Genomic DNA, 12321 nt, shown 5'->3' with positions numbered 1-12321 from the left:
GAACATTTTTGTGTTTGATTTTTCAAGCTTTAATTAAGGAATGGGTGACTGACAAATGACAAATGACAATGGTGTGAAAACTTTGCCTCAAACAATTCATCAATACCTTACTAAAAGGGCCCCAAGAACGTGAGGGCATAGTAATTACTTGCAGAAATACTGTAGCAAGAGTCTCTCCCTCTCTCTCTCTCTATATGGGGAAGCCTTAAGCTCTTCCATGGAGCTTGGAGCCCAAAAATCTTAGTCCCAGTGTCCCACCATCTATTTCATTGAGCTGTGTTTGGGGTAGGCTAGCTTATCTTACTAAACTACCTTGTAATTTCTCTCTCTCTCTCTCTCTCTCTCTCTCTCTCTTACTGTGATTTGGCAGCTTTCCGTTTTTTTTTTTAAAATTTTATTTTATTTTTAGTAACTGGACCACTTTTTCACTGCCTATCTATAATGTGTGTGTTTCCTTGTATAGCTGCCTTGCCTCCACTAAGGAAGCACATATTTAACCTGTCAACTTTTGCTTCTTTTTGAGTGCTTCTTGATTGAAATTTATTACTTCTACTACTGGTTTTTGCTCTCTTTTGAACCCTCCCATATTCTTTCTTGAAATTTTTCCTTCTGTTCTATTCTGGGTTCCTAAGAAGATTGGTAAATTTCACTGCTTTTAAACTTTTGATCTCAAAAGATTCATATTGAATGGGCTTAGCATAATAGCATGTGCTTTTTTTTTTTAGCCAAATTGAGGGTTGTGGTGTAGAAAATTAAGCATTTTTGGTGAATAGAAGAGGAGTTGAGAGGGAACTTGAATTGGGTTTTTTTTTGATTGAGGGTTTGTGAAAAAAAGATGGGGTCTTGGAGCTATTTGTCTGGGGGTGGGGGTGGGGGTGGGGGTGGGGGTAAGGGTTTAGTGTGTGATGAATCTGTTTCTATGAGTGATCATGGAGTTGCAAGAAGTAGAAATGGGTTGATGGGTTGGGAATTGGGTGGGTTTGAAGGCATTGGGAATCAAGGATTTGTGGAATTGGGTTCTCAAGATTTGGTGAGAAAAGCTGCCATGGCTAATAACAATAGTGGGGGTAGTGGAGGAGGAAGAGCTTTTGCAGCTTTTCACAATGTGTTCTCTAGGGAAGATGATTCTTCTCCTAATTCCAGAGATTCATCTCTCATTGACTTGAAACTTGGGGGATTTCCTGATCATATCAAATCCCCCAAGCCCAACAACACCTCTTCTTCTTCTTCTTCAGCTCACTCATCTACCCCAGCCAAGAGATTGAGAGGGGGTGGGGGAGGAGCCAATTCCCAGAACCCCCCATACTGCCAGGTTCAAGGCTGCAAGAAAGATCTCACCTCTTGTAAGGACTACCACAAGAGGCATAAAGTGTGTGAGGTTCATTCCAAGACTGCTAAGGTCATTGTGAATGGTATCGAGCAACGCTTTTGCCAGCAATGTAGCAGGTCACTCACTTAATTTCTACTCCTTTCCTTATTAGTTTTTCGCCGGTAAAAGGCCAAGTCTAGCACCAGTGGCTGTCAGTAAAGGGTTTAAAAGGCCAAGTTCAGCACTAGCGTCTTGAAAATGTGTGGTTGTATAAGAAAATAAAGTTGTGTTTTCGCTACTAGCTATAACTTTCGGTACTAGAATGGGAAAATTGTTGAGTGGAGGCCTGTAAATGGCAATGTCTAGCACCCAGTGACCGGAGATTGTTGGGGGCTGAGACTGGTAAAGAGTTTAAAAGGCCAAGTCTAGCACCCAGCATCTCGAAAATGTGTGGCGGTATAAGGAAATAAAGTTGCCCTATCGCTATTACCTATAGCTTTTGATTAGGAGGGAGAATTATTGGGTGGAGGCCAGTAAAAGGCCAAGTCTAGCACAACATCCCGTGTCTCGAAAATGTGTGGCGGTATAAGGAAATGAAGTCTTGATCCTAACACTTTCATAGACTCTTTCATAGCCAATTAGGCTGCACTGCCTTTAGAATACAAGAACTAATTTCCAACTTAACTAGGAGCAATGTTGAGTCTTATATGCTAAGTTCACATGTGCATTTGGTGTTGTAGGTTCCATTTACTGGCTGAATTTGATGATGGCAAACGTAGCTGTCGTAAACGCTTAGCTGGTCACAACGAGCGTCGAAGGAAGCCTCATACCGGTATGCATTCTGCCAGAACAGGGAGGAATTTCCAGTCATATGCTGGTAAAAAACACAATGGTCTTTTGATCTTAGATGTCATAATTACTGTATGTTATATCTTACCATTCAAATAAGGTAACCAAGATTTTGTTCTCCTAAACTGATATGAGAATAGTGTGAAATTTAGCAGTTCTTGGATTTTAGTAGGTGACTAACTTATAAACCTTAGCTTTAGCTGGTGAACTGTAGTTTAATAGATTTGTTGTTTGAATTGGAGTGAAGTTAAGTAATACTTACCAGAAAAGGGAAAATTATAAAAGAAAAGAAAAAGAAGTTTTATAGATTTAGGGTAAACTCTTATAAGAAATTGACCAATTTTTAGCACTGAAAAACAAAAAATTTGCAGCTACTAGGTTTCAGGGGAATGCTTTTTCAACATCATCTTTTGTTTGTCAAGATATACTGCCCGGAAGCCTTCTGCATCCACAGAAATACGAAACGAATGAGTGGTATAGGAATGTGAAAGTTGAGGAAGGGACAGATTTTAGCCCTCAACTAGCAATTCCTTTAGCAAATGGACAGGCACAGGCAAAGTCTGTTTTTGGTTTGTATAACTCGGAGAAACATTGTCCTCCTCATGATGGTGGAGGGGGAATAAGCGAGCTAGGAAGGGGCAGGATTAGTGAGAGTAGTAATTCCTATCTACATGAAATGGCGGGGCAAGATTTTGTTCCACGGGGCGCTGTCTATCATAGCACGTCGTTGGGTAGTGAAGTTCTGAGCTGCTGCGCTATTCAGGGCCTGTCTGGGATATCGAGTTCTGGGCGTGCTCTCTCTCTTCTGTCATCCCACTCGCAGAGTTCCTCTACTGCATCAATTATTCCCGGGGCTCATTCCCTTATCAACCCGGGGACTAATGAGCATTATGATATGGCACAAGTATCTGACAAGTTCTTGGGGGTTAGCCCACCTGCCTCAACGAGCGCTTTGTCCCCGTCTGGAATGAATTCGTCTGAGGATGCTCGCTTGCAACAGATGATGCTGTTTTCTAACGCTGCTCAGACCTATGCAATCAATCCGATTGTTCAAGGCTCGGGATATATGAATGTGAAGAACCAAATTTCTGGCGAAGAAGATGGCCCTACTATTGATTTGCTTCAGCTCTCATCGCAGCTTCAAAGAGTGGAGCACGAAAGGCACTCCGTGCAAGTGAAGCAAGAAAGTGGCGCTTTCTCTGGCCTCAGAATCACCTGAGTGGTAATCTAAATACATACATACACACACTTTTATATAAAGCATAATCTTATCTTCATCTGTTAATAACATAATAATCTGCTAACTGAAAAAACATAGAGATACATTGCCCTTCACTGTTTAGAGTATGGATTCACCCCTTTACTTAGATGATTCTATGGTACTCAATATTGCATCAACATGTTATTATTTGGAACTAGTTCTTGACACCATGGATATTGATCTATTGGATTATAAGTAGACTCCACTGAAGTTAACTAGATATCTGATAATGTTGGGCGGAGGCCAGTAAAGGGCCAAATCCAGCAATTGATGGCTAGAGGGATTGTTGGGCAGAGGCCAGTAAGGGCCAAGTCCAGCATCCTGCCTCTTGAAAATCTGGTGGCAGTATATAAGAAAATAAAGTTGTGTCTTCGCTGTGAGTTATAGCTTCTGGCGTGGTGATAAGCGCTTGATCCTAACAGATAACATTCCCATCATAGAAGCACCTTCATCCAAAACGAAGGGTGTCATTCCATCCACATTAGCAGTGTGATATTATTAAGTGTTGCCAAAATTTGTGTCCTTGCAGATTCAAACACAGCCTTTGGATGATTGATCATCGCTTGTGAGGCGCTAAAGCGTGCAGCCTTCCTCTTCCTGCCTTTCCAGCTAGCGATCTATCTGAGAATCGAGGAAGCACAAAGAAGAAATCGCGCAGAAGCTAAGCCAGGAACATCGTTTGTGGTGTTCGTTCTTTTCCTTTACTTTTTCGTGTGCTGCTGACAACTACTGTTAGTTCTTTCAAACTTCTTCTGCTTTTATATGCAAATCATTTGCTTTAATTTTCTCAGATGCTTGACGCAATAATCATGACTTTTAGTTGAATCCCATCCATGTTAAGTTGTATATGAATTCATTCTATTCTCTCCCTCTTCCCCTTTTGTTGCTTTATTATCAAAAAAGCAAAAACAAGAATCTTGTTTCAGTATCAGAATATGTTGAAACCCTTTATGTTAATTGTGTATATATATTGTCTAAGAGGAATGAAATTGAACCAGGAATCACCTTTCTAAAGCCACGACCAAGTTATGCCCTTAGATTACAAGTCTTTGGTGTATATTTTGTTGTTCTTTAACTTGAACGAAACTAGAAATTCAACCATCATTATTTCTCAAAACCTCCATGCTATAAATCTATCTCAGGATCTTACATCTAAAACCCTCCCAAGTCAGGGCCATGGTGTTTTCCCTTTTAGGGAAGCCATGCTCCTCATAATGGTTCAACCAAAACATCAGTTTGAAAGGCATTACAGTATAGTTTTTTTTTTTTTTTTTTAATCTTTTTTACTTTTACAGAAATTAGCCTTCTATACTTGACTATAACATTAAATAAATTTATTAAATAAATGTATTTATCATGCTTGGCCAACGGGTAGGGCAAATTATTGTGTGAATCGTGAATATAAGATACATTTTTATTATATTAAAAGTACATTATTTTTGTATTGAAGATACATTATTTCACACTATATATAAAATAATTTACTTTCAGTATTTAAATAATGTACTATAAAATAATATTATTTTGTACATAAAGTACATTATTTTAGAGTACATTATTTAAGTACTGAAAATACATTATTTTATATATACTATCAAATAATGTACGTTCAGTACAAAAATAATGTACCTTCAATATAATAAAAATGTAATTTTTATTTTTGGTTCACACAGCTGTGTGGACCATGGTCCATGCAATAATTTGCCGGCCCCTTATTTATAGCATTCGAGGTCCTGGGCTTCTCTCAAAACAAATGGACATCATTTTCTTGTCCTCTTTATCATAGCTTACCAGACGCCCTAACCCTTCCTCGTGAACAACCACGATTGTCGGCTACGTCTATGGGCTAGTGGCTACACCCGACCGCAAACTGGTTGCACCTGAGGCCACAATAGCCCTGACTGGCCATGTCATAGCCAACGATTGGTTAGGAGGTGCCACACTAGCGGGCTAGTTGCTCCGGTTCCCTATCGCTCCTATTTTGCACCAAATCTCTCTCCCTTTCCACTTCTTCATACTTCTACCCCAAATAATTTCCCAACAATTTCTACTAGCCCAATTCTTCTACCCCAACCCAATAGGCCTATGCCTTGAACCCCATCACAAGTCCCCCACTTCTAATTGTTTGGACAGCTAGAGGAAGTAGTAAACACTAACACGACTATATTGCATCACGTTCTCTAGATCCCTGAAAGCTCCAAACCAAAATCTTCCCCATGATCAAACCTATACTCCACACTTTCCCCCTGGTTTCGATAACCTCGTTAGCTATGGGAGTTGGGTTCACATGGTTTGCGCCATGCATGGAGCTAGGTCAAAATTAACACCCTATATTGCTTGCATCAAGACCTGTCCTTCACATTACACGCCTCATCCTCCACAGCTTCCACTCGTGTTATCATTTTTTCCTTTGACATACTCACTTTTAGGTTCTCATTAACCGACGACAAAACAAGCTTATTGAACCACTGTGAATTGTCTAGTCCCTAAGCCTGGGAATTTGTCACTTGCATTTTTGACATCTGCCTATGGTTCCACCTCTAATTTTAGCTTTTGATCCTTATCCCTGCTTCTTTGATTTTATTTTTTTTTTTTGATTTTTTTTTGTGCTCAAGTGTTGAGAAGTGAGTATCCTTTTGGCCCATGCTCGGCAACCACTCAGGTGATATTTTGAATCCTTGTTCCTATTGTACCTCCCAAGATACGTGGCATCCTAGCTCCTTATGCTGTTACTTTGTTTTTTTTTTTTTCCCATTGCTAAGTAGCTAGTACCCTTTTGACCATTCTCCTTTGCTTATAAACCTTAGAAATAGTACTTTGCTTCTAGACCTTGGAAATGTTAGGATACACAGAATATTAACACAAAATATACAGAACTATCCTCCTAACATTCGAATGCACAAACACATCACAACATGTGTTACTAACATGAATACAGATAACGGTTGTCTATAATACACAGAATATTGACACAAAATACACAGAACTCATCCTCCTAAACATTCGAATGCGCAAACACATCACAACCTGTGTTACTAACATAAATACACATAACGATTGTCTAGAATACACAAAATGATTGCATAGAATACACAGAACGATTGCCTAGAATACACAGAACTCATCTCCTTACGGGGTGCACAATGCATTGTGCACCCTGGTCCACGATATAAATTGCCCAAAATAATGCACCATAACTCCCCTACCCCTAATGGTGCATTTGCTAACACTATGTGGTGTATATTTGCATAAGGGGCGGCCACACCTGATTATGATATATATATATATATATATATATATATAATATATATATATATATATATATATATATATATATATATATATGAGATAAGTAGACTTAGTAATTTGTCTAAACGAGTTTGTTAATGTGTTGACAAGATAATGACACGAACACGATAAAAATACGTGCACAACTTGTTAAGGTTAATGGATTATAGTTTTAAACTCAAACATGATTTTTAAATGGTTTCAACAGGTTCATAAGATAGACAGATTTAGTTAACAGGTTTCGAATCTACAAGACTTTAGAATATATTTTTTACTAAACTTATAATTAAATCAACAAAATATTAAAGATATTTAATTCATAAAATACAATAATTTTCATAAAATGATACAATAATATATAAAAATATAATTAATGATAATATTAACATGTTAAACACGTTGACCCATTATGTCAAGAATTTCAACATGTCAACTGAATAATAAATCATAACATGTTAAGGGTAAACCGTTTAAACTTTAAACACTAAGGGGGCGTTTGGTTCGGGTTATATAGGATAACAAAGGTCATATTTGACTAGTTATATAAGATTTCCATGTTTGGTTGGAGTTATCCAATATTCCCATGGAATGTTGTTTTCCCTCCACATAAGCATATTCCTTAATTTCAAGGGAATGTGATACCCTCCATCCTCTTAGGTAATATAACATTCCCTTGCAACCTTTAGCTTTATGATTTGGAGGAGCATAATCTTTTGTTAACTATACATATTAATTGATTATGTTAATAAAATGGTGTTCTTTTTCAAATGGTATCCAAATGTTAGATTGATTATTGCTTTAGGTGCTAACTTAGTTTATGTGAAGAGTTTGTTCTTGTGATGAACTAGTTTTGCTTCCAAATTGTAGCAATTTAATGAATTTTACCTTCCAATCTTCATATCTACTAATTTGATGAATCTTATTGGATTAATATAATTTGTATTAATATACAATGGGTGTACTAATAATCCAATCAGTTGTTCATTTCTTCAAATACATGATGGTATTAAGGTAAAATAACCATTATAACATAAACAACAATTCATCAACCAAACAGGTTTATATTACATAGCTCAGTTTTTACCAAACACAGAAATCTAACATTCCTAGCAATCTAACATTCCCTAAGGTAATCTGACATTCTGTGAACCAAACGCCTCTTAAATGGTGATCTTTATGTCCAGTTTACTAGAATATAAATAGTCTGTGTTTTTAGCTTTTATCAATAGGTCGTTGTAGTATAGTGGTAAGTATTCCCGCCTGTCACGCGGGTGACCCGGGTTCGATCCCCGGCAACGGCGTGTTTTTATGCTTTGCATGTTTTAATTCCGTCATTTACCCTCCACTCTCCAGGCGGCCGCCTCGTTCAACTGGTAAGGGACGGTGGAAACCCCAACGTAGTATTATTATATATATGCATGCACAGAAATGACAGCAAAACAAAGCTTCCGTGCCGTCTCATTCACAGCTGTACGGTCTGACTTTACAAGCCACCACCGTTTATATAAGCCACAACTATCCATTTCAACCACTCCTTGATTGCTATTTTATACTCCCTCTGTCCCATTTTACCTGTCCTACTTTCCTTTTTAGTTTGTCCCAAAATGTTGTCCTCTTTCTAAAATTGAACATCACCATCATTCTACTTTTCCCAATTTACCCTTATGACTTTTGCATTCTTTATTGCTTTTATTTCTAAAAGTGAAAAAGTGAAGGTATAATTAGAAAGCACATTACTTTTACTTTAATTTATTAAAAAGCGTGTAAAAAGCAAATGAGACATCCATTTAGGGACGGAGGGAGTATCATAATACACAAGCAAGACTTATCCGATTATCTTCTTATAACTTATTTTAAATTACAAATAAACTATTAAATCTCAATTAGTTTGGTTAATGTGGGTGACCGTATAGTATTATCCCTTAAAAAGTATATTTTTATCCCTTAAAGAGAAATCGTGTATTCAAACGCCCTCTTGTATGGAAAAATCAATCCGAACTTTGTCCCTTAATTGAACCAAATCAGCGCGAATGGAAAGTATGTAGTCTGAGAAGCGTTGCCCCTTAATCAGATCGATACGAATGGGGATTAGTCTAAACTTTACCCCTTAGTTGTGCCGGCCTAGTGCAAACACTCAGATCGGTACGAATGGGATTAGTCTAAGCTTTACCCCTTAGTTGTGCCGGCCTAATGCAAACACAAATTAATCTAAGTATGTTGACACCTACAATTAGAATATGCTCAGAACACCTCGTGATCTATTAAAAAAATTATTTAAAAAGCTAGTAGCTTAGTATTTCAAAATAACCTAATATTTATAATTTTTCAGTATTTCAAAATAATAAGGCAATATTTATAATTTTTTTTAGCTTTTAAGCTAATATATACTCCGTAAATTTTTCAACTTTTAACTTTAAGCTAGCTTATTCAACTTTTAACTTTAAGCTAGCTTATTAACTAGGCATGCTAAACATAACATCATTTCCACACTCAAAACAAGAATTAATCATCATATCTTTATTGTTTACCAATCTTACAGGCAATATATTTTGTCCTTAATCGCATCACCAAAGTCTTGTCTCTTTTTTGTTCCTTCACCAAAATTGAAGCTGCCAAAACAATGGCCACAACCAACTAAACATGAATACAAAGAGGAAACAAAACAAAGACAGGCTGCCAACAACAATACTCCATGCCATGTTATTTATTATAAATTAAAATAAATGCATAAATACATATATAGTTTCCCAACAACTCATGTAAAACGAACAAAATAAATACGCCGTATATAGGGGGAAAGGAGACGGCAGCCACCCGCCTCCCGCCTCCTCGTCATCACAATATAAGCATGGACAAACAAGATGGATGATAGTAGTACAAAAGCCGCCTATGAGTATGACTGACTATTGATCTAGCATGTATGTGGCAATGCCTTACTTAGAGCTCCCATTGGCTACTTTTGCTGCTGCGGGGGCGCCAGTATGGTTCAGTTCATCCCAAGCTTCGATCCAGGTCACCATGGCATCGGCCAGCTTGTTGAAGTAGTCGTCCACCTTCGCGAGCTTGGCCTTCACTTGTTTGGCGAGTTCAAGGTAGCATTTCTGGACAGTGGTGCAGTCCTTCGGGAGGGTGACAGACTGGAAGAACGGGATGAGTTCCTCTTGCCAGTAAATGCCCTTGTATTCCTTCTTGAGGTTCACGAACGGATTGCTTGCTTTGCTGTGCCAGATGTAGGGCAGGCCCGTCTTCACTCCCAATCCCAAGTGGTCGCAAATCACCTTCATGAATCATGAATGACAGCCAAATGAAGCACAAGATAGGAAATTTTGTAATAAGATGGATGCGGGAATCGTGCAAAATAATACCTTGGTACACCACCCAGCCCACATGTCATCGTAGCGTCCGATAGGCTGCCCATCACCCATGAGTCCAAAATACATAGCAGGGCCAATGAGTTCACGGTTGAACCCCAAATTCATACCACACATGGGAAAGAGGGTCCCCTTTGGGATTGTCATAATAGCATCAACATACCTGAAAACAACCAAAAGGGGATTACCGATGAGTCGATGGCATTAGACAAATAAAAATACCAATAAAATCTAAGCATCACATGGTATTAGTATTAGTTTTAACCTAGAGTTCCTTTCAAGAGGCTTGACAAGCTGGGTGGGCGCATCATAATCAGGGATGTTAAGCCAGAGGCCATGCGAAACAGCAGTGGGTACTCCTTCGCGGAGACTGAATGGGTACCCACGGACAAAATCTGCACCATCACGGTATGGATCATACAATGTGTTGAAGAAAAACGGTGTTGATGGGGACAAGAGGTTCTTGATGTGCTGCTCTAGTGCATTAATGTCTTTGCCAGATGGATCTTTGGCAACCTGCGTAATCCATAAGCCATGAAACAATAAAACCACATCAGATGCCCCCCAAAACTTAAGAAAACACAGACTTCTAATTCAAATTACCCAGATTCCTCACTAACGCCAATTTGTTAATAACCCAAAATTGAGATTAAGCATGCCAATTCAAATCAACATCAACATAAACACTAACTAATAATCTTCACAAGAGATGAGGGGGGGGGGGGGATAGGGTGACAATAGTGAAATGACATCTACATTGTAGCTATGTTTAACAGCAACACAATGAAACCTTTGCAAGGTTGCTTTCAAAAGGAAAATAACATGTTAACAATGCTGCAAATAAAGAAATTAAGTTTGTTATACAAAAGATTCCATTCCAAATCCAATCATTCTGCCGGCACATCAATATTGTTTTACCACCATTAACATCCCCTTTCAAATGCACAGCTAAACACAGCCCCTCAATTTCTTTGCAAATACATAATGCAATTGAAATCAGAATCTGCTTACTAAACAAATAAACAAATTAGATAGATATGAATAAACTAGAAATCAAACAGCCTCATTATAAAGAACATATAACTGGTCCCAGATCCAATCATCAAAATCCACAAAGTTTTCACTACTGCAAAATCTGAAAACTTTCAGAAACACTACACAGTAAACCAGATCAAACAAAACCAGAATCTTAACTAACCAATCAAAAAATCTAACCTTTCTACCTCAATTTACCAGATCAAGAAACCCAAAATCACATTTTAAAACAAAAATCAGAAAATTTTACCAATGCCATAACACAAAATGCTAAAAAATAGAGCAAAATTGAGGCGGAGACTTACAAAGCAGTCATCATCAATAGTGTAGATATACTTCTTCTTGGAGACCATGAAGCCGAAGCAGCGGCAGGCGGAGTCCTTGAAGGAAATGCAGGAAGCTTTGGGGCCCAGAATGCGGTTGATATCGTTGCGGTTGTAGAGCTCATAGTCGAACCCCTCAGGCACGCGGATGGTCTTTGTAGGATCGCCGTCTTGAACTATAATCAGATGGTAGGGCTGGAAGAACGGCCTCCACTGCTCCAAGAAGTCCAGATTTCGGATCGTGGGGATCACGATATCCAGCTCGTCTTTCAGCACAGGCGTAGCGGGAACTGAGGAACTTGGATTCGCCATTGAATTCAATTGAAGAATTGAATTGAAGAATGAAGAAGAGGCGGAGAATGGAGATCCGATGCAGGCCGGAGTTTGAATTTATAGACGAGACTGAAGAGAGCCAAGAATCTCTTCATTTTTCCAAGATTCCCTCACTTTATGTATAAATATAAATTTATCCCTTTTATTAATTTCTTTAATTATAAATCTCACCCCCATAGTTTCTATTCTCTTTATCTACCACTATACTATATTACTATGGAAATTGTCAATTAATTTTACCAAAATTTTGTAACGCTGAATATATATATGAATGAATGACATAATAGGAAGTTAATTAAAATCGAATACATGTCTTGATATATGACACTTTATAATTTAAAAAATTCCATATTAAAGGATGTTATTATGGAAATGCTTTTAATTTCAATGGACTTAAAATTGTACAATGTGAAATTAATCATGTACATATTTTCTCAAAAAAAAAAAAAAAAAAAAAAAAAAAGCCATGTACATGCACTATATGGGAACATGATTCTAAATTAGGGTTGGGCTATTAACTTATACATGTTTTCAAAAAAAAATAAAATATTA

At 37.8% G+C, this 12321-nt stretch overlaps 2 protein-coding genes and 1 non-coding gene across 4 annotated transcripts; 2 read left to right on the top strand and 1 right to left on the bottom strand.

Moving 5' to 3' along the window:
• Positions 1–931: 931 nt before the first annotated feature.
• On the top strand, positions 932–4271 carry LOC116004851 (teosinte glume architecture 1-like). Of its 2 annotated transcripts, none has more exons than XM_031245040.1 (4): positions 932–1446; positions 2050–2141; positions 2530–3380; positions 3949–4271. In XM_031245040.1, the coding sequence occupies exons 1-3, from the start codon at positions 959–961 to the stop codon at positions 3375–3377; spliced, it is 1428 nt and encodes a 475-aa protein (XP_031100900.1). In that variant the 5' UTR covers positions 932–958; the 3' UTR covers positions 3378–3380; positions 3949–4271. The 2 variants fall into 2 exon arrangements, with proteins under 2 accessions (XP_031100900.1, XP_031100891.1); XM_031245031.1 differs by having other exon boundaries at positions 2050–2186.
• Positions 4272–7936: 3665 nt separating this feature from the next.
• Positions 7937–8008, top strand: TRNAD-GUC. The gene has a single exon. It is a non-coding gene; the product is annotated as a tRNA-Asp (tRNA).
• Positions 8009–9381: 1373 nt separating this feature from the next.
• Positions 9382–11748, bottom strand: LOC116003737 (UDP-arabinopyranose mutase 1-like). The gene is made up of 4 exons (XM_031243654.1): positions 11419–11748; positions 10344–10594; positions 10073–10241; positions 9382–9985 (listed from the first exon to the last, which is right to left on the bottom strand). Exons 1-4 carry the CDS (start codon positions 11746–11748, stop codon positions 9641–9643), a joined length of 1095 nt encoding a protein of 364 aa, XP_031099514.1. The 3' UTR covers positions 9382–9640.
• Between the last annotated feature and the right edge of the window lie 573 nt (positions 11749–12321).

This window comes from Ipomoea triloba, chromosome 2, assembly GCF_003576645.1.
Source record: "Ipomoea triloba cultivar NCNSP0323 chromosome 2, ASM357664v1".
NCBI classification, from domain to species: domain Eukaryota; kingdom Viridiplantae; phylum Streptophyta; class Magnoliopsida; order Solanales; family Convolvulaceae; genus Ipomoea; species Ipomoea triloba.
The sequence above is the reverse complement of the archived record's forward strand: the minus strand, read 5'-3'. Positions and strand labels throughout refer to the sequence as shown.

What these genes read in the sequence shown, in the direction of transcription:
- LOC116004851 (XM_031245031.1), top strand. Translation starts at nt 959, where the DNA reads ATGGGTTGGGAATTGGGTGGGTTTGAAGGCATTGGGAATCAAGGATTT. An exon ending in TTTTGCCAGCAATGTAGCAG is followed by an intron (nt 1,447 to 2,049) that starts GTCACTCACTTA and finishes TTGGTGTTGTAG; the next exon opens with GTTCCATTTACTGGCTGAAT. An exon ending in GAATTTCCAGTCATATGCTG is followed by an intron (nt 2,187 to 2,529) that starts GTAAAAAACACA and finishes AAAAATTTGCAG; the next exon opens with CTACTAGGTTTCAGGGGAAT.
- LOC116003737 (XM_031243654.1), bottom strand. Translation starts at nt 11,748, where the DNA reads ATGGCGAATCCAAGTTCCTCAGTTCCCGCTACGCCTGTGCTGAAAGAC. An exon ending in CTATTGATGATGACTGCTTT is followed by an intron (nt 10,595 to 11,418) that starts GTAAGTCTCCGC and finishes TGGATTACGCAG; the next exon opens with GTTGCCAAAGATCCATCTGG. An exon ending in GGGCTGGGTGGTGTACCAAG is followed by an intron (nt 9,986 to 10,072) that starts GTATTATTTTGC and finishes TGATTCATGAAG; the next exon opens with GTGATTTGCGACCACTTGGG.